The 22,800-nt window shown below is 36.0% G+C and overlaps 2 protein-coding genes across 2 annotated transcripts; both read right to left on the bottom strand.

Annotated features, from left to right (window-relative positions):
* Nucleotides 1-216: 216 nt before the first annotated feature.
* On the bottom strand, nucleotides 217-2,657 carry LOC113778201 (SCARECROW-LIKE protein 7). Its single transcript, XM_027323519.1, has one exon. It carries the CDS (start codon nucleotides 2,470-2,472, stop codon nucleotides 565-567), a length of 1,908 nt encoding a protein of 635 aa, XP_027179320.1. The 5' UTR covers nucleotides 2,473-2,657; the 3' UTR covers nucleotides 217-564.
* An 11,307-nt stretch (nucleotides 2,658-13,964) lies between these two features.
* On the bottom strand, nucleotides 13,965-19,941 carry LOC113777574 (succinate dehydrogenase [ubiquinone] flavoprotein subunit, mitochondrial). The gene is made up of 16 exons (XM_027322708.1): nucleotides 19,594-19,941; nucleotides 19,205-19,372; nucleotides 18,353-18,440; nucleotides 17,971-18,117; nucleotides 17,737-17,877; nucleotides 17,365-17,450; nucleotides 17,189-17,281; nucleotides 16,975-17,038; nucleotides 16,611-16,754; nucleotides 15,930-16,117; nucleotides 15,668-15,842; nucleotides 15,405-15,575; nucleotides 14,881-14,950; nucleotides 14,658-14,778; nucleotides 14,536-14,573; nucleotides 13,965-14,277 (listed from the first exon to the last, which is right to left on the bottom strand). The coding sequence occupies exons 1-16, from the start codon at nucleotides 19,693-19,695 to the stop codon at nucleotides 14,175-14,177; spliced, it is 1,899 nt and encodes a 632-aa protein (XP_027178509.1). The 5' UTR covers nucleotides 19,696-19,941; the 3' UTR covers nucleotides 13,965-14,174.
* Between the last annotated feature and the right edge of the window lie 2,859 nt (nucleotides 19,942-22,800).

Below are 22,800 nucleotides of genomic sequence, written 5' to 3'. Positions count from 1 at the left end.
CTCCCTACCAAGTACGGTGGGTAGCAAATTTTATTATTTGCGCTTCTAAGTTTCTTTCATAATTTAAAGACGATTAAATATGGTACACAAGTAGTAGATCTTAATCATATTCACAATTACATTTGATGATCCACTTCTTCAAGTCAAGTCAGGAAATGACACTCCCCATTTCCCACCAAAAATAAATATACTAATAAGGAAATGAAAATCAAAACACACTAGAATACGAGAATTCAATTTAACACATAATAATATTAACAAAAGACTAGCAAAATCAAACTGCAAATAAGTGTTAATAGGTGGAGTCGGTCCGAGTCTCCAAGACATCTTCTTCAAACTACAGCTATCAACTATCAAGCTATACTCAAGTGTATAATCTTCTACAATTAGAGTTGGGAAATTTGTGGCAAGCAAGAGACTGGGGGCTTCATTGCCATCTTCAAACGATACAATTCATGGCAGATTGATCATCATCATCATAACTATATCCACAGTACCATAGAATAAAATTACCAGGTAGTGGAAAAAAGATCCTCAAATTCTTTTAGACTAAAACAAACCCAATCAACGCCAAGAAGAAACGGTGAGGAGAGGCAAATCATTCCAGGCCAATGAGAGAAACCCAGGCGGAGAATCAACCAGTTTGTACGATTGACTGTAGTTATAGCTCCAAAGAAGTATTCCTGCTTGGCTCATTGCATAATGACTCAGGGTCACCGGCTCAAAACCGGCACTCTCCATCAAAATCCTCCACTGTTCCTTATCTTCCATACGGTCTCTTCTAGTTCCCGTTTCTTCCTCCGGGCCCACAACCCCCGCTATTCTCCGGCCAAACAGTAGACTTTCCACTCGCAGCCTTTCGTCTGAGTCCCGGGTCAAATTCGGATCCAACGATTCAAATAGTGCCGAGTAGTACTTCAGAGCATTCTTGAAACGGGCCAGAAACCCGACCCGATTCAAACTAACCTCGTATTCCCCCAAAGTGACTACACTCGGACTCAGTGACTTGGCCAGCTTCAGCGCGGCCTCAGCTCCACACTTGTCATCATCAAGCAAATTATACAGCTGAAGCATGAAATTAACGGCTAGTATCTCATCCGGGTCGACCTGGAAACTTGCCCCGGTTAATTCCTCAATCGGAGTTAAAACCGGTTCGAACTCGAAATTCAGATCTAGAAGCTCAGCGAAGTCACTCAAACGCTTCCCAGTGGCCAAAAGAGCAGCTTCCGGAGACTTCCCCAAGAGAGGAGCTGGAATTCCAGAGATCCGAATTCTCTCGGGTTTTCCAGCCGGGCGAGTAGCGAGAGCCTGCAATAGAGCGGCCCATTGAACTCCCTGAAGGATACCAAAATCGATGATGTGAATTTTCGTCCCATTTTCAGTGGCCTCAAGAATTGCTTGGTTTGCCGTTAAATGAGCGAACTTGGAGTACGGGCAAGCATCGTTGAGAGCTTTATAGCAGAGAGTGAGCTCTTCCGGAGTGGTGTCGAAAATCGTCGGAGATTTCTCCGGTTGTCGGGAAACTCTGCCGTAAAGAGCTTCGAGGAAATAAAACGCGACTCGCTCTGTGGGATCGCCGTGCTGGGAAACCGATTCCCTCAGTCGAATCAGTGATTTCACTGCATTGTCAGGGTCTGAACCGGCCAATCTAGCCGATTCTATCAAGGCTTTTAGTAATGGCTTCGAAGGTGAAGCATCCGGGGACGTGGAGGAAGTGCAGGCAGCTGCGGCGTCGTTTTGGGAAGCGGAGTTTTGTTGTTGTTGTTGCTGTTGCTGCTGCTGCTGCTGCTGCTGCTTGGAGGAGTCTTTAGCGGTAGGATGTAGAGGTGAAGATGGTGGGGAAGATGAAGGTGGGACCCACTGGGAGGAGGGTTGGGTTTGGGGAGGATCAGGAGGAGCAGAGCTTTTCTGGGAGGTTTCGGAGAAGATGACTCTGTTGAGGTCGGAGGACGGAGGAGAGGAGCCAATACTGAGACGACTCGGGCAAGCGGCAAAGGGATCGGCACCGTAGATAGTAGTAGCATTAAAGTCGGAGCCGGTCTGCCACGCGTCGCAGCCAGAGTGAAGATTAGAGCTCTCAGTGGAATCTCCACCGCCCATCAAGCTCTCCATCCACTCATCGGAGTCGAACTCGCCGCCGGGTGCCCCGCAAAAATCAGGAAAGCGAAACCCAGTAGAGTGGTGGTCGAGGGGCGGGAACTGAAAGCCGGGCTCAGCAGAGTCTGGACAACCTCCGGGGACCTGAAATGGGTCGGCGAAGCCGGGCCCAGTGAGTCCATAGCCCAAAGCTGGACTGGTGGTTAAACTGGAGTGAGTGGTGGTGGACCATGGACTCAGGCAAAATGGGTTGATGCCCAGAAACTGTTGCTGCTGCTGCTGCTGCTGTTGCTGCTGTTCCTGTTGCTGCTTTTGCTTAATGACTTGTTGAGCAATGGCCATTAGGTTGCCGCTGTCGGTACACATATACGCCATTCTCCGACCAAATCTTTGCTGGCTGAGTGGCTATGGGTTTTGGCTGCTGCAATTTCTACTAGTAGTAAGTTTACATTACTGGCAGAGTGGAGACCGAAGAAGCTCAAGTGAGGGTGATGACGGATGGGCAAGAAGAGAGTGAGGGAGTGAGAGAGAGAGAGAGAGAGAGGGAGCGAGGTTGAGAAAAGTGCTATGCTTTAATTAACGAAAGCTCAAACCCAGGAGGAGGGACGAGGGTTATTAGAATCACCCGCAGGTTACGAACCTTTTTTTTTTTATACAAAATTCTTACTTACAAAAAATGAAATTTGCTTCTACCACAAATACGTTTTCAACTCTTTTTTTTTAATATTCTCAAATATTTTTTTCTTTCATATACATAACATCACAAAAAATTACTATAATAATTATTTCAAATAATATACTATCTAAATACACTCATTTTTCTATTCGGAACCTATAATTTTTCAAACATTATAAAAAAATTTTAAAAAGTACTCTAAAAAGTAGTTTAAATTTTTTTAAATGTTTAAAAAAAATATCTCAAAATATATTTTAAAAACTCTATTACTCTTAAATATTTCAAAATATTTTCTAAAAATATCCCAAAATATACTCTAAAAACTCTGTTACAGTAAAATTTTTCAAAAGCACTCCAAAAAATAGCTAGACAAGATTATAGATAACTTTTTATGATTGTTGAGTGAAGTTCTCGTGATCATTTGAATTTATTTCTTAAAGAAATTATTTAGCACCTTTGCGGTTACCCACTATTTTTCTAGCGTGGTATGGTGATGATTTGATTAATCTACCCTAATTATATACCCAATATAGAAGGCCTTGCACAAGATCGGCAACTTTATTAATTAAGTTTCTTTCATTTTGTAATTTATTTTGGAAAGAACAAAAGGAGAACAGGATTTTATTAAGAATAAGGGAATAAGTGGAGTGTCGATCCATATTCGTATGCTCTAATGTTTAAGTAGTTCCAAAGCATTTAGACATCTTGAAATGGATATCAACCATTCCACATGGCATCTAAATACAAGAACTAAATGAATCTTTGTAACCCAAACAAAGTCCAATTAGGTCCGAAAGACCAACCAAATTCAATATTTAAATTGAGTTCAGGTTGTAAGAGGGTAATCAAATCAAATTTGAACAACATTTTGAGTTCAATAAACCTTCAAAAATATTTCAAACTTAATTCGATTAGAATAAAGTTAAAATTCAAAAAAAAAAATTAAGACACTTGTGCTCGTTCAAACTCAATTGGATAAAACCTCGTTTGAGTTTGATTTGAAAAATAAGCAAATCAAATTTGAATACAATTTTAAATTCATTAAAATAATCGAACAAACATAAACACTAGCTTATTCAATTTTGATTAGATTCGTCTAATTTCTATCTCGTGTACGGTTGTTCCCCCTCACTAAAAGCCACCAAAAAACTCAAGAGTCATGTCCGCCGCTCCTTCTCTGGTTTTAGCAAACTCGTATATCTAGAATGCAGAACCTTTTCTTTTTAATTTTCATACAGTTACAGTTCTTAATGCTGGAACTTAATTCAATTTAGTGCAGATTTGTTTAATGTGTTGAACAAAGCATATCGATTCGAAGTATCATAAATTCACCTCGAAATATATTATTATTATTATTTAATACCTCAGTAGTTAACCCGTCAAAATTTATAGTATAATGCTTTTGAGCACATCCCTACGTCAGTTAGCATGGGATATAAAACCACTAGATTGCATCTAAATATACTAGTACTAAAGAATAGCTTAAAATCAATGACGTGACCTGCTTAACTATACTGACATATTAAAAATTTAAAATACCATATTGTGCTTGTCTGATATGTAGAAAGTAGGTACATGAAGCTGGCCTGTTTTTGTTCCATCGATACATTCTACACCTATTTATACTTCTATTTTTCATTAAAGGAAATGAGTGGATTCAAGAAGATCAATGGAGAATTTTGAGGAAATTGAGCACCGTCATCGGACTAGCGAGTGCAACAGGTTAAGAGATTTGACCCCTGACTTACATTTAAGTAGCTCTTTGATGGCCAAATACTCTAAAAATAGTTGATTTGGCACGTAAAGCTAGCTAAGTCACAGTACAACTAGGTATAAAATAGTCAGATTAAACAATGAAATCGACCAAAGAAATGGTTTCTCATGCTCAAGCTGAGAGACTCTTATCAAAACTCTTGGTGCGTCATATTCCATCCAAATGTGCATATTAGTTACTCTGATTAGTAAGAAAATTGGATTTCGCATTGATCACCATCTTAAGCGCATCACCTCCCTCCCAAACACGAATGTACCACCGTTGTATGCATGCAAAATGGAAGGCAAATAACCTTTTTCCAGTGTCAGCGGTGTGGAAACCGACCCCAATTTTTCCCAGAAAAGAAAACCATACAACTTGCGAGGCGCGCCTACGTAAACCAAAAAAAAAAGAAAAAGAAAAGAGTAATAGTACTGCTCAAGGGGCGGGCGTACAATTAGGTATAAAAAGAAAAAAGATATACTCTAGAGGTGTGTAATTGAAGGGTATATAGATTATACTACTAACGTTTACCCCCAAACAAATACTAAATAAATTTCGGGTTTGTTTGGATTGAGGATTATTTGTCAAAATTTATTTGCTTACATCATCATTACAATTTCTAACACAACTTTTTATATTTTCAATTACCTTTTTATCTCACATATATCACATCACAAAAAATACTACAGTAAAAATATCTCAAATAATTCACAATCCAAACAGAGTTTTCACTTGTAAAATTCTGGAAATTTTTTGGTACATCTCTGCGAAATATAAAGATGGCCGACTCTGAATAATCGGGCTTTGCGCAATTGTCAGAGTAATTTATTGGAAAGCCAACACCCAATCTCTCTCAAAGCAAAGCGAAGGGGAAAAAAATTACTATATCACAGCTATATTTTTTATTTATATTTTTGTCTTTTAAAATATTTTTTTATTTTATATAGATCACATCATCATCATCATCATCATGGACAGAGTCACAATAAATAACACCATCCAATTCAAGATCTCAATCAAACTGCATAAAGCCCTCTTCATCTGACCATAAATGGCAGCACGGGTGCCCAGGATCCTTATCAAGCCTCTTTATCTCCGTCTCTTTGTGTCTCCATCTCACTCTAAATTGCAAAATAAATAATGCAGAAATATCAATGGTCTGTAAGGGCTCTTGGAGCCTTCTTCATTATCAAATTTAGGATTCGTACTTTAACATCTTACTATTAGAGATGAAAAAAAATGTGAAAAAGGGTGAAATTTTTTTTTTTTTTAAAAAAGTAATGCAGAAATATGTAAAGTGTATTGAGTCAGCAGCTGAAGGTAGTAAGGAAATATCCGGCAAAGGGTCTGTGTCAGCAGCGCAGATGGTGAGGCAGAAATGACGGGGCGCCCATAATGGTGGGTCGGGTCCTATTGACCTGGATATGACAACACTAGGTTTTCAACGTCCACGTGTACCTGCCATTCCCTCCCGCTCTGTTCGGGTACCTGTGTGGGGCTCACTAGACCTTCCTCGTGACACGTCATTTTACGGCGCGTCAACATCGCTGATCGCATGACATCATCGCTTGTGATCTTTTCGGACTTGGACGAGTTGATCCTGCCCGTCCATTTTTCAAATTCGACGGTGTTTCTTTCTTTATTGCCACATGCGACGTGATCGGTGACGACGACTCAAGGAGCATTACAAATAGGGTTAATAACACTTTGCCCCCTAAAATTGTGGGTAACTACACTTTGCCCCCCTTAATCCCCTTAATAAAAATAAGGGTTAATCACATTTTATCCCCTTAAAAGATACCCCATTTCTCAGTTTACCCCCTAACCTTTAATTTTGCTCACTTAATCCCCTTTAGGACAAAATTGCCCTTGCATTATTTTGACTTTTCATTTACTTTGTTTTCCTTTCTTTTATTTCTTTTTCTCTTTCTTCTTTATTTAATTCTTCCTCTTTCCCACAAAAATCTTTACCTTAATGATTGAAATTAAAAAAGAGGAATTGCAGAGATCTATCTTCTCCTTAAATGATTAAAAAAATATTCAAATCACTTTCCTAAAATATAATTTTTTTAGCCTTTCAATTCTTTTAATTTTGGATTTTCCTCTTTCCTTTATAGTTTCTTATTTTATTCTCAAGAAAATATCTTAAGATGAAATTGTGACCTGATTAATAATCATCAATTGAAATTTGTGACACGTGGCATCATACAAAAAATCAAAATTAGTTTTTGATGTCTTTTAAACCTTCACCCAGAAATATGCAATTATAAACTCAAAACAAAAATTTTCGTTGAAATGAAATTTCTATTGGGAAGGATGAAAGAGAGAAGAAAGAGAAAAAGAAATAAAAGAAAGGAAAACAATTTCATCTTATGATATTTTCTTGAAAATAAAATGAGAAACTAGAAAGGAAAGAGGAAAATCCAAAATTAAAAGAATTGAAAGGCTAAAAAAATTGTATTTTAGGAAAGTGATTTGAATATTTTTTTAATCATTTAAGAAGAAAATAGATCTTTGCAATTCCTCTTTTTTAATTTCAATCATTAAGGTGAAATTTTTTGTGGGAAAGAGGAAGAATTAAATAAAGAAGAAAGAGAAAAAGAAACAAAAGAAAGGAAAACAAGGTAAATAAAAAGTCAAAGTAATACAAGGGCAATTTTGTCCTAAAGGGGGTTAAGTGAGCAAAATTAAAGGTTAGGGGGTAAACTGAGAAATGGGGTATTCTTTAAGGGGATAAAATGTGATTAACCCTAAAAATAATTGAGACTTTACCCCTCTTGAGAGTATTTCATTTGGTGTTTATCAGTTTATGTCAAGCGTTCTATTTGAAAAGGCAACAAGATAGTATGCTTAAATATATTGACAATTTTATCCTTACCTTGTCATTTTTTTCTTCAGCCATTTTGATTTTATAGAATCATAAGTTATAACTTCTAATAGTATTTATATAATATATTAACCAATGATATGTATTAGGAGGTAACATATATAATATATATTAATATATAAAATTTGATAATTTGGTTAATAACCAGTAATCGATAATTGAATTTTAATATCCATTCTCAAGCTATTTTTTGAAAATTTAAAAAACTTTTTAATCAAAATTGAATATCTATTCTGAAACTATTTTACTAAACCTTAAAGTCTAGATATCAATCGATTTTATCAATTTCCATTTGATCGATATCCGATCTAGATTGGATTGAAACATTTTTCAAAATTTTCAAAGCTTGAACACCTCAAAATATGTGTTATTTTTTAAGACAACATATGGTGCTACGTATGGCTTATATTCCATAATAAATGTTCTTTATAAATCAAATTAAATTTTTTATGCACTGATAATGTACTATTTTTTTATACTAGTACTTATGGATGTATACCATATTTGCATAATTTAAATTTGAATTTAAATTTATGTTATACAACATTGACTTAAATCTACTAGTATAAAAAAATTGTACACTGATATAAAAAAACTTACCCTTATAAATCACTGTTATTATCAACACCATAATAGTATGTTATTATCAATAGCATAAGAGTAAAATTGTGAACATATTTAAGAGTCAAATTTCTTCAATGAATGTCATTTATATATTTGGATTAATTTTCTATATACTAAAAACGTATAAATAATCACTATCGGATGCATAACAACTTATCTGAATTTAAATTTGAAATTCAAATTTTGTTTATGTATCATACATCTAACTGTAACAATGTATATTCTACCAGTAATAGCGTATATACTATCAGTATATATAAACTTAACTCTATACTAGTTTTTTATGTATTGATAATGTGATAAATTTTTATACTAGCACCTGTGGATGCATGCCATATATGTGTAATTTAAATTTTGAATATCAATTCATATGTATGCGGCATTGATTTAAATCTACTAGTATAAAAAAAAAGTTTTACACTGACAATATATACAAAACTTACCTTTATAAATCACTTTTATTTATCAACAATACGAGGATATGTTATTTATCAATAGCATAAGAGTAAAATTGTCAACATATTTAAGTAGTCAATTTTCTTCAATGAATGTTCTTTATGAATTTGAATTAGTTTTTCATATACTGACAGCATATATACCATCAGTATTAGATCCACGATAACTTTATCTTAATTTAAATTTAAAATCCAAATTTTATTTATGTATTATATATTTAATTGTAATAGTGTATACACTGCTAGTAATAGTGTATATATTGTCAATGTATATAAATTTAACTCTATAAATTTTGTTATTTATCAACAGTATAAGGGTACATTATTTATTTATATTATAAGGGTAAAATTATTAAATTATTTAAACAGTCTATTTTTTTTTTGTGCATTTCCAAACGTAATACTTGCTGCAAATACCAAATAAAATATCTTAAGTAAGTAAAGTGCCTATTACTTTCATTGAGCGGGGCAAAATGTTGTTATTGATAATTTCAGGAGAGAGGCAAAGGGTTATTAACCCTTTACAAATATTGAAAAGTTCAAATTATCAAAAATATTTTATAGCTCAAAAACTTCATACTCTACCTAGAAAATTTGGAGAGAGAGACAAAAGTAAAAGCAATTCAGGATTTGATTTGTGCACATTACAAGTTTGAAAAAAGCAGTGGATACCAAAATATTTGGAAAAGAAATTTCGTATTTTGCCTGAAAATTTTGAAAAGAGAGACAGAGAAGAGAAAAACAAAAACAAAAGTAAAAGCAATGAACAATCTATGAATTGTTGTTGTGCACATTACAAGTTTGATGGAAAGCAGGGGTACTTCCATGCTGTATACGTCTTTGATAGTTTTATTTGATTCTTTTCATTATATTTTTATCTACATTTATTATATTACAAAAAAAATATTACATCATTTATTGTTTAAAAAAATTGCAAGTAATCTTCCAACGCTTTAGAAATGGAAGACTATATATGAACAATTTAGCCAAAAAAATCATTTCACTTATCATGCGTTGTAATAAAAACACTTTTATATTAAAATAGAGCCGAAAGGAGAGAAAGTTGGAAGGAAGAATTACGATAAACGGGCTTCCTTGTGCCTGGACGGCTCTTGGGCTGTGATGGACCACAGATGGGCCCACCTGCCGCTGACTAAAATGGGAAAAGTGGGTATACAAAGGACCACCCCAGGAAATGTACACCAAACGTAGTGCAGCAACGGAAAAGCAACGGTGGATGATATTTTGACAGATTAAAATGATCCATCATTGATTTTGACCCCATTTTCCTCTTTCCATCTCCGTTCTCCTCCATTCCACAACGCTTCCTATAGGTATAAAAACTCTTTACACGTCTATCTGTACCATTCAGCTTTCGAAGTTTTCTGACTTTGGACCATCCTTCTTCTTTTTTCTTTTTTTTTTTTTTAACTCGCAGATAGATAAAGTAAACAGGGACAACCCGAAACGGTAACAAGCGGTGGACCTAGTAAATGGCGGGTGGGAGGAGTACAAGTGTCCAAACATTTGCATCTTATATACTCCCTCCGTCCCACTTTGATAATTCTGTTTCTTTTTTCACACAGTTTAAGAAAAAGTAGTTAACTTTGTTGGAAAAATAAATTTAGATTACTATTTTTCTAAAATACTCTCACATTAAATATGGTACAACTTTATGAGAACTTGAATTGATGGTAAAAAAAAAATCAACTCTCATTAAATGGGGTAGATTTATAGTAACAACTAATTACATTGAATAAGGGTATTTTAGGAAAATTAAAATATAATTACGTTTTTCAATTGAAAAGTGGACTACAATTTGAAACAGATGAAAAAGGAACACAAGACTATCAAAGTGGGACGGAGGGAGTATTTCTTGTTCTCCTTTTGGTGGATGAATATTCAGCACTGTACTGTAATAAGAAATGATAAAAAGGATGCACAGGAAAGTGTTGCTGGGGCGGCTATCTTATCCCTTCTTGGTCCGGCCAGTGATGGTAATTCATCCATCACGTATTACAGCTCAAAACATATCTCAAACTGACTTTGTCGGGCTATTTTAGGTATACATGTAAATTTCTTGAAAGTAAAGCATCGCTGTTTTTTTTTTTGGGGGTTAAATTAATAACCCCGCCTAAGAAAGAGATATGGTAGCGACTTGCACGACTAGCAAGAAAAGCTGCTACTCGGAGTGGAGATGAAATACCATCTTTCGGGAGTGGAGATAAAATAATGCTACTGCTAATAACAGAAGAGGTTCGTGAAGTTGTTTCTAGGTAATATTGCTTAATTTACATATGATTTTTCTGGACCACTGGAGCATTCGTTAATTTGTGACATGAAAATTATCATTTCATTATCAAAATGAAAGCCCAGAAAATGATATGCCTGCATAGCTAAGGCATCGATCCCTACTATTCTGTGAGTAGGGGTCGACCTACGATTTCTAATGCCAACTACTGTGAGTGCCTTTAAATTCTTTGTTCAAGAAAAAAGAAACAATTTCGGTACGTAGGTGAATGAAATGAGTATGAGAAATCAAATATAAGTAGATGGAGAAAAGTGTGAGATTAGTAGTCATTATCATCAGTTCATTGACGTCAATCAGCTCTATTAGGGACGATAAGAACGAAGAAAGCAAAGGGCTGATGTGATTAGTGGGCTTTATCTTCTCCAAAGTTCTTCATGAAGGCCGAAAAAACATGAGAATTCGGTTTCACACTAATTTTTCTTTGCTAACTTATCTTATTATGCCCCAAAAGTAACGCGTCATTATTGATGCATATCTCTATAATTTGTCTTCAACAGAAACGCAAGACACTGCTTTGCACATTATATGAATCTTTAAATCGTTGTTGCAATACTTGTTATCTTTTTAATGAGTTTTCCTCGTATGAAATCCCTTCTGGTATCTTAGTTTGGCACGTAAACTTTTTTTTTTTTTTTTTTTTGTTTTCGTTTGCATTAAGTCTTTGTTAAAGCCGAAAGGAATAGCAATTAACAAATTATTCGTTCAAATGTAACCGTTCTTTTCTAAGGCCACCATTAATTCGATTGATTAAGACGTTCAAACTTTGACAATTGCAATTAGTATCAGTTAAGGTGGGGTGGTTTTGGTTGTTTTTAACTCGTTTTCCACTGGCAACCCTTGACAAATAATAATGTCCCTATCTAAATAAAGTTGGGGTCATTTAATTTGAAAAAAAAAATAAAATAAAATTCTCCACACGTATTGAGAAGAATCACATTGATCACACCTATCCAATTAAGTAAAGTTAACCATCATTAAAGATGAAAATTGGTTAATTGCTATCATTCTCACCTTAATATACTAATGTAAAACTGAGAATTATACAGATTCAGTAGTACCTCTAATTATTTGGTGAGAGGAAGCAACATATCTCGTTTTAGGGCTGTAGTTGTTCTTTTCTAGTCGGCTGGCCAATAGTAAAGAATAATTTGGTTTTTTTTTTTTTGGGTTTTTTTTGGAGAGAGAGAGAAAACTTACAAGAATTAGGCAAGTGAACATATACAAGAACACGAGTACAGGCAGTGGAGAAATCCTAGTTTGTTTTAACATTCTTGGTGAAAGAGTGAAGACACGAGACGCAAATGACATTGATAGCTGATCCCAGTGTCTCCATACCTACCTCGGCTTTATAGTCAGTCAATTAGTTAGAACTTAATAATTTGGTTAGTCTGAAGTAGTAGAAGTATTAGTTAAATGTGTGTCCATACAATGACAAAAATGGTTGTTGGTCAAAGTTGTAATAGATTGGTTTATTGATCCAAAGACTGCTTTAGTGGAACTACTACTACTTGTATAGTACGTAGTAGGAGCAAAAGCGAGACATTTGTAGTTGCTTTTCAATGTTATTGAGTGGACTTTTGGACTCAAAGAGACGTTGCTTAGTGGAAGACACTGTATCTTTGACAAATTAATCATATGGTCATGTGCATGATCAGGTTTACGACCAATGGGTTGTGGATTCTTGCTCAAGAATTATTAAAGGCGGGGAAACCGCTCAATTCTCATTGCAAACGTGGCCCGTTCTGTTTGGATTGTAATTTTCTGGAATTTTTGTAGAAAAAAGCGATTCAAAATTTTATTCACGAGAAAACGAAGAGATTTTTTTGGATGAAAAATCCCTTTTCAAACAAGTAAATGCATTGAAAAGGAAAAGTGGTACCTGCGTATTGGAGCACCATTTTCATCACATAATTAAGTTATTACAAGCAAACAAACGTTAGATCAAGTCATAAACCGGATTATCCTCGTAGGGACTATTATTTTCCTATGTAAAGGCATCATCGATCAAGGATGACAGATTTTGTAGTGATGTCGAATTCCCATCACACATATCTGTATTCAGAGATTTTAAGTGTACATGCTTAGCTACTTATAATGAGTTTAAAGTACCGAGTCAGTATTTTTAACTCATTTTTAGTAATGATTTTACACTAGTCACTCAGATTTTGCCGTTCACGCAAACTTTTAGTGGAGGTCCCCTTTCATTTTTCACTTTTGTACATACCATCTAAATTTTGTAAATAGAGTCGCACAGATCAGATGAGTTTAGTGTTTCTGCACTCGGCCGCGGTTGATCCATCCAATGTCTACGTACTGCCCTTCGGGGAAGCTTCTCTTTCGCTTTATGGTGACAAGGGACCCACCAAAATTACCCCACAAAACTTTTTCCACCCGAATTAATTATTTAAAAAAGAAAATATAGAAACAGAACAACACTAGTTCGCCTTTTGCGGCCGGTTCTCAATTAAATTATAAATAATCAATTTTGATGATGTTCTCGGTTGATTTTGCGGTCTGATTATAAATTTTTTAATGGCCGAAAAAGCTAAAATCTACAATCACCTGATGAGTACCATATTTGTTGATTCTAATTATTCTTCATAATCAGTTTCTACAATCAGATTTTGTAAAATCTAAAGCAACAAAAAACGGGGTCGAAATTAGTCCTGGACCCATCATTCCATTCCAATAACGGAATAAAGATTAACAGCAACAAATATGGAAGTGGGTAGTAGAATTGCCTCAAGCGGAATGTCAAATTTGAACTACCAAAACCGGAATACAGAGCACAATTGCACCTCAATATCAGTTATGGGCTTATGTTGGTTTCCTCCCACACTTCCGAAGGTGATTTGGATATTGATGCTTATTCCCCAATCTGACTCTTTACCATAAAAGTGATTTTAAAAAGAAGTCTATTTAGGGCAGAGTGCAGACAGCCTACATAAACCGAAAACCGAAAGGTTGAGGCTGACTTTATTTTATTTATGTATTTTTTTTCCAATGCGCGAGCAGACTTTGGGTTTAAAACACAACATATGCGTCTCCTGCACTAGAGTACTTGTGGCTTAATGCAAGAGACTGAAAAGTTTTCAGTATCCTCACAGGATCCCTAAGTTAGTACTACGATTCAGTAAACTTAAAATTGTGCAATCGAGTTTAGTCTGACAAGCCACAATGCATAAATCCCATTAAAACAATTAATCACATAACATCAGTCCATAGTTAAGATACAAAAGCTATCTCATACTTGAAAATGTATTAACAGGTTGCATCATATTAAGCATAGATGAATGCAACAATTATTACCAAAATTTCATTATTTAAGCATCTATCACCTCTTTCGGAAAAAAGGAAAATACATACATCTAATACACGCGAGCCTTTGGCGGGAACGATTCAATCTCATCATCCAACGTATTCATGTGGACAGGTCTGTAATCCAGCCTAACCTCCTCGTTCTCCCAGTACCTACGCTCAATGACATGAATTTTTGTTAATTAGATCAGCAATTTTTACATATCAAGAAAAATTACCACGAAGCAACAAGTTCACATCTTAGAACAGGATTTAGGGGTGAATCACTCAGTTGATCAATTACCAAGCATGGCAGTTCGACTAGATTGGCTATTTTTTTTTTTCACCCAAAGAAAACTAAACCTTTAAAGAACACTTGAATGGGAAAAAAGATTAAACAAGAGACGTAAAACATAAATAATGAGAACTTACCCCAACGTATGTTTCATCCAGTTCTCATCATCTCTTTTCTGTAAAGGGCACAGAGTTCATGTTGTTATCGTGCAGAAGGAAGGAAATGCAAAAGTTTTGAGCCAAAAAAAAATCAAACTAACCGTAAAATCTTCACGAGCATGTGCTCCTCTGCTCTCTTTCCTGGCTTCAGCGGAGTGCATGGTAATACAAGCATTAATTAAAAGGTTTTCCAGTTCTACCGTCTCTATCAAGTCTGAGTTCCTGGAAAGATATATTCTTAGAAGAAATTGGTAAAAGGCCAAGCGATGGAAAGGCATATATACTAAAACCTTTTCAACAAGACAATTCATTAAAGAGAAGTACCATATTAAACTCCGGTCCTTCAATTTAACATCATGAAAGCTATCCCATGCTTTGTCAATCGACTGACAACCTGCAAAATCATCACCCCGTGTCTTGTTTAAATGTTTCACAAAAATTTCTAAAGCCCCAACTATTTCAAGTTCCCAACTGCAACCAAGCGAAACTAGCATTGAAGCAAATCTTAGATGATACTGGCATCCAACTGGCTAAATTACCAATTCAAGTTCAGTCAAATTTCATATTCAAAATTACTTCCTTTTCTTTTTTTTTTTTGGTTGCCATTCAACATTACTGCATTTACATTTTCATTAGCTGAAGAACCACCTAGGGTTGGATTTGGCTTAACATGGATGACAATCTTGGATGCTTCTAAATTGCCACAGAACTAACAAGACCATAACCCATCTAATCGGAAAACAGGAAAAGATATTTAAATGCATCACAAATAGAAGTCAAAAATCAACAAAATCTCCACTTTTAGGAGCACGAAGACAAATAGGAAGACAGAAAGACTTAACCCCTACCTTCCTCAAGGGTCTCTTGCGTGCGGAAGACAGCAGCATTGTTCTGCATCACTCTTTGCATATTCAACCTGATTTTTGAGGTAGGAATTGAACCATTTGAGTTCCTGAGCTTGTCCAACCATGCTATAGTCTTCTCTCCAGCAGTCTTTTCCAATGGTTTTTGTTTCTCTCCTACGCAAATGAAAATGACAAGTCTTATAAGCATCAGAATAGATGATCAGAAAGATGCCAAAGAAATGAGTCAGGAAGTTAATTCAACTTACCAGGTCGCTGAATCTCTGCAACCCTATTTGCACAAGCCCGACCAAAAACAACAATGTCAAGAAGAGAATTTGCACCAAGCCTATTAGCCCCATGAACAGATGCACAGGCAGCTTCTCCAGCAGCCAGTAGACCCGGGATTACAGCATCAGGATCATTACCTTTAATGGTAACCACCTGCAACACAATGGAGTTTAAAATTTCCAACAGCTTTCATTTAAACCAACAGTAGTCCTTTACTTTCAAGTAATCTACTAGTTTTACCTCCCCATGATGGTTTGTGGGAATTCCACCCATATTATAATGCACAGTAGGTAAAACAGGAATTGGCTCCTTCGTGACATCAACCCCAGCAAAAATGGCAGCTGTTTCAGAAATACCTGGAAGCCTCTCTTTGAGGACTTCTGGAGGTAAATGATTTAAGTGGAGATAAATGTGATCCTTCAATGGTCCTGTTCAAAGCAAAGGGAGTTTAATCAAGAGCTCTGCAGTTTAAACCATCAAGTTTGTGAAGGCACACATCCAACTGACCCCTAAGGGCACAACTGTTTCTTTATGGTCAAGTTTAGTTGGAGAATATGGAATTGCTAACTATAAGAACAATTACTTATGAAGTTTCACAAACTTTAATCAGTATCAGACTTCACTTGCACCTCTGGAACTTTTATATCCAAAACAGAGTAATGCCGTGAATAATGCTTTTATATCCAAAACAGAGTAATACTTTTATATAAGTATGTGAATGATTAAAAATCGCCTGGGATGGGACGAATGAGCATACTATAACAATCTTGTATACCCATCAACTCCAGATGGTATTCCATCAAAGCTGGGGTAAGCACAATCCAGAGAACCTGTACGGGGGTTTAAAATTTTGGAAAACATGCAAATTACAGTAATTTGTCGGCAGTGTATTTGTATGACCACAAAAAGAGCAATGAGTACCTACGCCACGCCCTTCTCTAATTTCCATTGTCATAGATCTTGAAACAACATCCCTTGATGCCAGATCCTTAGCTGTTGGAGCATACCGCTCCATAAATCGCTCACCTTCACTATTCCTAAGAATTCCACCTTCTCCACGAGACCCTAGATGCCACAAAAACATAAAGAGAAGGATTACCTTCAAAAAGTTGAAGCATGAAGGTTGAGATGGCCATATAAACAAGAGGCAACATGATTTGCAAAATCAAAGAGTAGTGTTCCATTTAGAACTTTCATTTCATACTAGTTTCTGAAAGTAGTAAAAATTCAGCTCTCGACAAACAAATGCCCAAAAGCACGAGAAGCTTAATCCGAAAACACCAACCTTCAGTTATAAGGCACCCAGCACCATATATACCAGTTGGGTGGAATTGCACAAACTCAAGATCCTGCAGATGATGAAGCAACAATTGTAGGAAGTACGCAGAATGAATCTACTTAAAAGGGAGTACTCAAACACCCAGAGAGAGAGAGAGAGAGAGAAGAGGAGAGAGGAAGAGAGGATTATCTTAAGAAATAAAGACAAATCAGCAAGACACCTGAAGAGGAAGCCCAGCACGTGCAACCATAGCATTGCCATCACCAGTGCAAGTATGAGCAGAGGTTGCAGAAAAGTAAGTTCTACCATATCCCTGTGAAAAGTCAGAACTGTAAATTTAGATTCATCTAAGTATTGAATTCAATCTAAAAACAAAAGTAGTTCATATCATAATACCCCAGTTGCCAGTATAGTTGAAACAGCGCGGAATCGATGCAAGGTCCCATCCTCCATGTTTAGTGCAATTACACCTTGGCAGCTACCTGATATAGAAAGCAAGCATAAAAAATAACAATTTTCTTTAATATAACATTCAAGACAGTCTAACTTTCAGCAAAGAATTTTGATGTATAAAGATATGGATGCAGAAGGGGCAACAAAAATTTCTTTTTACTTTCTCTCACTAGAACAACCTTGAAATTGAGCATCTCTTTTAAGTCCAGAAGAGTGTTTCACTGTGTGTTACCATAAGTATAGACTAGGTAAAAGCAAAAAAATTAAAAAGAAACACAATCTCGATCATGCCAGAAGCTGCAAAGTATAACTTACCATCACTACCCATCAATAGATCCAAAGCAAAATACTCCACAAAAAATTGTGTATTATGCTTCATGGCTTGGCCATAAAGTGTGTGCAACAGGGCATGTCCAGTTCGATCAGCAGCACATGCACACCGGTATGCTTGTCCACCTGTGAAACAATGAACCGAAGGAAACTGCATAAAAGATATCCTTTAGAATGAAAAATAATTGTAACAAACTCCAAATTGAACGTCATGAGAACCTTTTCCAAAATCCAGACTTTGACCACCAAATGCACGCTGATATATTTTTCCATCTTCAGTTCGAGAGAATGGTAAACCATAATTTTCAAGCTCTATAACTGCTTTTGGTGCTTCCCTGCACATGTATTGGATAGCATCTTGATCACCTAAGAGAAATAAAAACATCTTATTAGTACAAGGAGAATGAAAAGCCAAAATAGACAAGCACCCAACACACAAAACCTGCATGTTTTGATCCTAACCAAAACTTTTCCTGACTTAAACATGATTTAGAAGGATCACAGAAACTACAGTTATGATGTTTTCAGCAGATTAGCTGGCCAGATAAAAGAGGAATTAGCAATAACAAATATAAAGAGTGATGCTTCTGTGGAGACATACCTAACCAGTCACTTCCCTTCACCGTATCATACATGTGCCATCTCCAGTCATCTTCAGTCATATTTCCTAATGCAGCATTTATACCACCCTATTAACCAGATGTGCAAAAGGGTAAGAATGCATCAGCACATAGCATAAGAACTTCAAACAGCAGGAAGACACAGTAAGCAGGTCATATAACCCATTACAACAGCATCATTCAGAATCTCACAGTAGTAGAACTAATCACTTGATTCCTTAAGATTATCTTGAGCCTGGAAAAGGAATGCCAGCATGTCATAAGTAAAAGAAATCATGATGTCATACATTCCAATGTAATACACTCAGCACTGCCTCAAAGGGTTATACCACATATTTGGATGCTCACCTCAATTTTCTATTCTATTCTACTAAATTACAGAATTCCACCGCGAAAGTAGAAGGGGAAGGAATTATAGTCCCACAAAAAATAAGTCAACATGTACGAAAATCCAAACTAGCTCGGAAGAAAAAAGTTTCGGTAGGGTAGGAAAGAACGTGACAGGAAACAATGACATACAAGTAAGGTTAGTATAACAATATTCATTTGCCAAGTGATGGCACAAGATTTTGCAAATATAGCAGGTTTAAGAAATCTATACATTAAAAATCAACAGCTGGATGAGAATTTACTTCATCTTTAAAAGTGTGAAGAAAGGGCCAAGTAGTTATGTCAAGAACCAATAATCTGCAGGATTCGGTGATTAATAGGCGCAATTAAATCCCTGAGACTACAAAATCACAGAACATAGGATCCTAAGATACATTTTGAGCAAGTAATTGAATGGGCAACCAAAAAGAATGAAATCAAGGAAAATATCGAATCAGATGAACCTGAGCTGCAACAGTGTGGGAACGAGTAGGGAAGAGCTTGGTAATGCAAGCAGTATTAAATCCATGCTCTGACAAACCTATTGCTGCTCTCAGCCCAGCGCCCCCAGCTCCTACCACCACCGCATCATACGTGTGGTCAACTACAGTGTAGTCCGATCCTGCCACATTCTATCCATCGGGAAAAAAGAAGATACTATAAATAACAAATATCTGCAATCGAAATATCTTACTTAAAACAAACGACACAAACATGAATCAAAAAGAGAGAGGGAGAGATAGAGACGATACTTCGGTGAGAAATGCCCTGATTGAATTGTAAATTGAACCCAAAAAAGGAAAAAGAGGTGACGAATTAGCTAAAAGAATAAAATGAGAATGAAAAATAATACCGCTTGAGCAGAAAAGAGTCTGTTAATGAGCGGCCGGAAAGAGTCGCCGGCGATGGATCTCTTGGGAGAAATGCCAAGACCACGCGACACGCACCGCCACATCTCTTTCTATAGATTCGTCTGTGTTGGGGGTTCTTTCCTATATAAGACTGGAGATTGAACAATCTTTTGTTTCTCCTTGTTATTTGCAGATCCGTAGGAGATATAGCTGACAGGGTCCCGAGGACGAGAAAGATTAGGAAAAAAAAAAGAGAGAGAGAGAGAGAGGAGGTAATAATATGGGAACTGGGATGCTAAAACCGGGAAGGAATAACGAGAGCTGGCCGCCGGGGAATAGTTAGGTTGCGTCCCGATACAACTGCTAATCCAGTAGTATTTGCCTTTTTTGTTTGGATAGCAAATTATTTAGTATATAAATTTATCTATTTGCATCATAAACAAATTTTTTAAATATCTTTTATCTTAAATGCATTATACAAAAAATTGTAATGGTATATTTTTAAAAAATTATCTCAAATAATTTCATAATCAAACATTATTTGCCATCCATTTTTTTCATTTCATTTTCCGAGTCAAACATTTTCTTGACTAAAATTACAAATTCGGATAATTTATCCTGCTTTTATTCTATTGATTTCCAGGTTACATACATGCTTTAATACCTTCCAGGTACATTTGGTTAATATATATGACATAATGTTTGTTTGGACTTAAGATTACTTAGAAAATCTTATTTAAAATAATATTATAATACTTTTTTGTAACGTGATGTACATAAGATAAAAAAGAGTGATTAAAATTTCTAATTTTGCAAAATTTTTCTCCAAATTATACCTATCCAAACGAGCGGATAGTGAATTTTACTGAGGCAGGCTTATTATCCAGACTACCCCATCATTTTCCAGTTTTGCTATTTTCTTTCTTTATCCATATTTCAAAAAAAAAAAACTATTTAACAACAGCAAACTACAACTGGCTACCCACTGACTCGAAAAAATAACAATCTAATTGCTCGACAATATTCGAAGACTTTTAATAATAACAATCTAATAAGACTGTGCTTAAAAAATGAACCAAAATTTACTTTCTTCCTTTGCAGAGAAGTTTTATGACTTGCTCATTGCAATAGAAGATTACGGATTTCCAAGCAAGGGAGAAGAAGGTGCAGCGGGGTTGACCAGAATGAGTTCATCAACTAGCATTGGTAAGTTAGCTGCTGCTGGTCCACGTAAACCAACCAATGGAGGAATAATGGACGCGCTCCTGTTTCCTCAGCCACGGCGGACGATGGTCGGCAAATTTAGACACGTTGCTTATGGCCTCGCCACTAAACCACTAACACCAGAACTCTCCCATTTCGCGACTGATAATCAGTGATCAAAGGCAAAGCGACTTCCTCTGCCTACTACGAAAGAATAAACAACCAATCTCTCAGGGAGAACGATCCTGGTGGACTGGGTGGCAGCATTTAGAACTGCAAGTTGATCAAATTACTTAAACTCGCAAGTAGTTCGATCGATTACTTAACTCGAACTCGATCTTGACCACGTTTGAGTGGCTCAATAATACATATGAGTCGAATTCGAGTAAGTTCATAGGCTCGACGAGACTAATCTAACTATTAATATATATATATAATTTTTATATTTATTAGTGTGAAATATCAATTATATCATTCCTTTAAAATTATCTATATAATATCAATTTTTATTAGATAAGTTTGAATAGACTCGATTGAAATCGATGGTTAAACTTGATGATTAGGTTTGATTAGATTCTCAAATTTGAATAAGGTGAATTGAAGTTGAAATTAAATTCAACTTTTAAATAAAAACTTGACCAGCTAGGCTCAAGCTCAAATTGTACATTGCTCAAACTTGCCTTGACTTTCATGCACCCCTACTCATCTAGCAGTTATAGCCCAAATAAATGACCCACTCCGACCACCTTGCCATCAATTTGATTGGGCGTTTGGTTTCATGAATGGGAGATGGACATTTCGTGGTTGAGGGCACCAGCAGATTACCTCTCAATCCTTTAGTTGGGCACTTGGGCTGTAGTTTGAGTTGGGCACTTGTGGAGCTTTGGACCCACTATCTGTCGGGGCTTTTTGGGCGCCCAATGGTTGCTGTCCCTGAGCACACACCTAGACGTTGAATACACGACTGAGTTTATGTGTTATGATGTGCGAAAAATAAAAGTTTATGACGTGAAAAAAAAAATGAAAATTATGCCATAGAACTAATTTCACGCATGCAATTTCTAAAGAACTACGAGTGATTAGTGAACCACCCCCTTCCCAAAAAAAAGAAAAAGAAAAAACCTTTAACAGTCTTGAGTAATTACACCTCCGCCACTAGACACAGAAGTTCTCTTGGCTAACAAACATATGAACATCAGAACATGGCCATGGGGTTACCCGTCTGCCTTCATACCAGTTAATTTTGGAACATATCGTAACAAAATTTGTCAAATCATTAGTTGTCCGCATGTTCTCCGTCGAAACGTCTTTGAAGATTTTTGGGGTTTTTCGTTCAACATAAAGCAAGATAGATTTTTTCAAAGAACTGGAGAACCTCATCTTTTTCGGCGGATATTGTTATCAGTCGCAATGGTCCAGAAGACGACTTGAGAGATGCAACGAATGGTGGAACTGAGCAGATAGAATAGGATTAAATGGAGGGCAGCCCCAACTGTTGGATGAAGTTCATTTATTTATTTTTTCCTTTTTCCTTTTTTATGGGTCATACGTTTGATTTTATATTTATAACGTACGTAGCTTAATTTGTTTACAAAACAAAATAATATCCCAAGCGAATCTTTTTATTTACTCTGATAGTAACTTCGTGTCCTGAATCCTGATTGTCACAGCATCAGATCATGTTTGTGGGGACTTTCTAATCCTGGAGGAACCACCGCATCTGGTGGTTCCAAAATCTCTCGGGAAGCGGCGTATTAAATTATGTGGTTCCAGAAGAACCTGCACGTTTCATTTTGAATCATATGTGGTTTCGGGGAGGGATGCATCCTGCATGTTTCATTTTGAAGCTTGAATTCACATCAGGACTTGTAATTTCAACTTTGGAAAACTTATACTCCTACTATATATATAGAAGCATATTTTGATCCACAAAAAGGGAAAAAAAAAAAAAAACCAATACAGAAAGAAGTGTATCGTAGCAATTCAATGACTTGCTGTAATTGTGA

Source organism: Coffea eugenioides, chromosome 7, assembly GCF_003713205.1.
Source record: "Coffea eugenioides isolate CCC68of chromosome 7, Ceug_1.0, whole genome shotgun sequence".
In the NCBI taxonomy this organism is placed as follows: Eukaryota; Viridiplantae; Streptophyta; class Magnoliopsida; order Gentianales; family Rubiaceae; genus Coffea; species Coffea eugenioides.
The sequence above is the reverse complement of the archived record's forward strand: the minus strand, read 5'-3'. Positions and strand labels throughout refer to the sequence as shown.

Bases quoted from the DNA above. Each gene is read 5' to 3' on its own strand.
- LOC113778201 (XM_027323519.1), bottom strand. From the start codon at position 2,472: ATGGCGTATATGTGTACCGACAGCGGCAACCTAATGGCCATTGCTCAA.
- LOC113777574 (XM_027322708.1), bottom strand. From the start codon at position 19,695: ATGTGGCGGTGCGTGTCGCGTGGTCTTGGCATTTCTCCCAAGAGATCC. The intron at 18,441-19,204 runs GTTCATCTGATT...TCTGGTTAATAG, and splicing joins CCCACACTGTTGCAGCTCAG to GGTGGTATAAATGCTGCATT. The intron at 15,843-15,929 runs GTAAAACTAGTA...ATTGTGTTGCAG, and splicing joins CCACAAACCATCATGGGGAG to GTGGTTACCATTAAAGGTAA.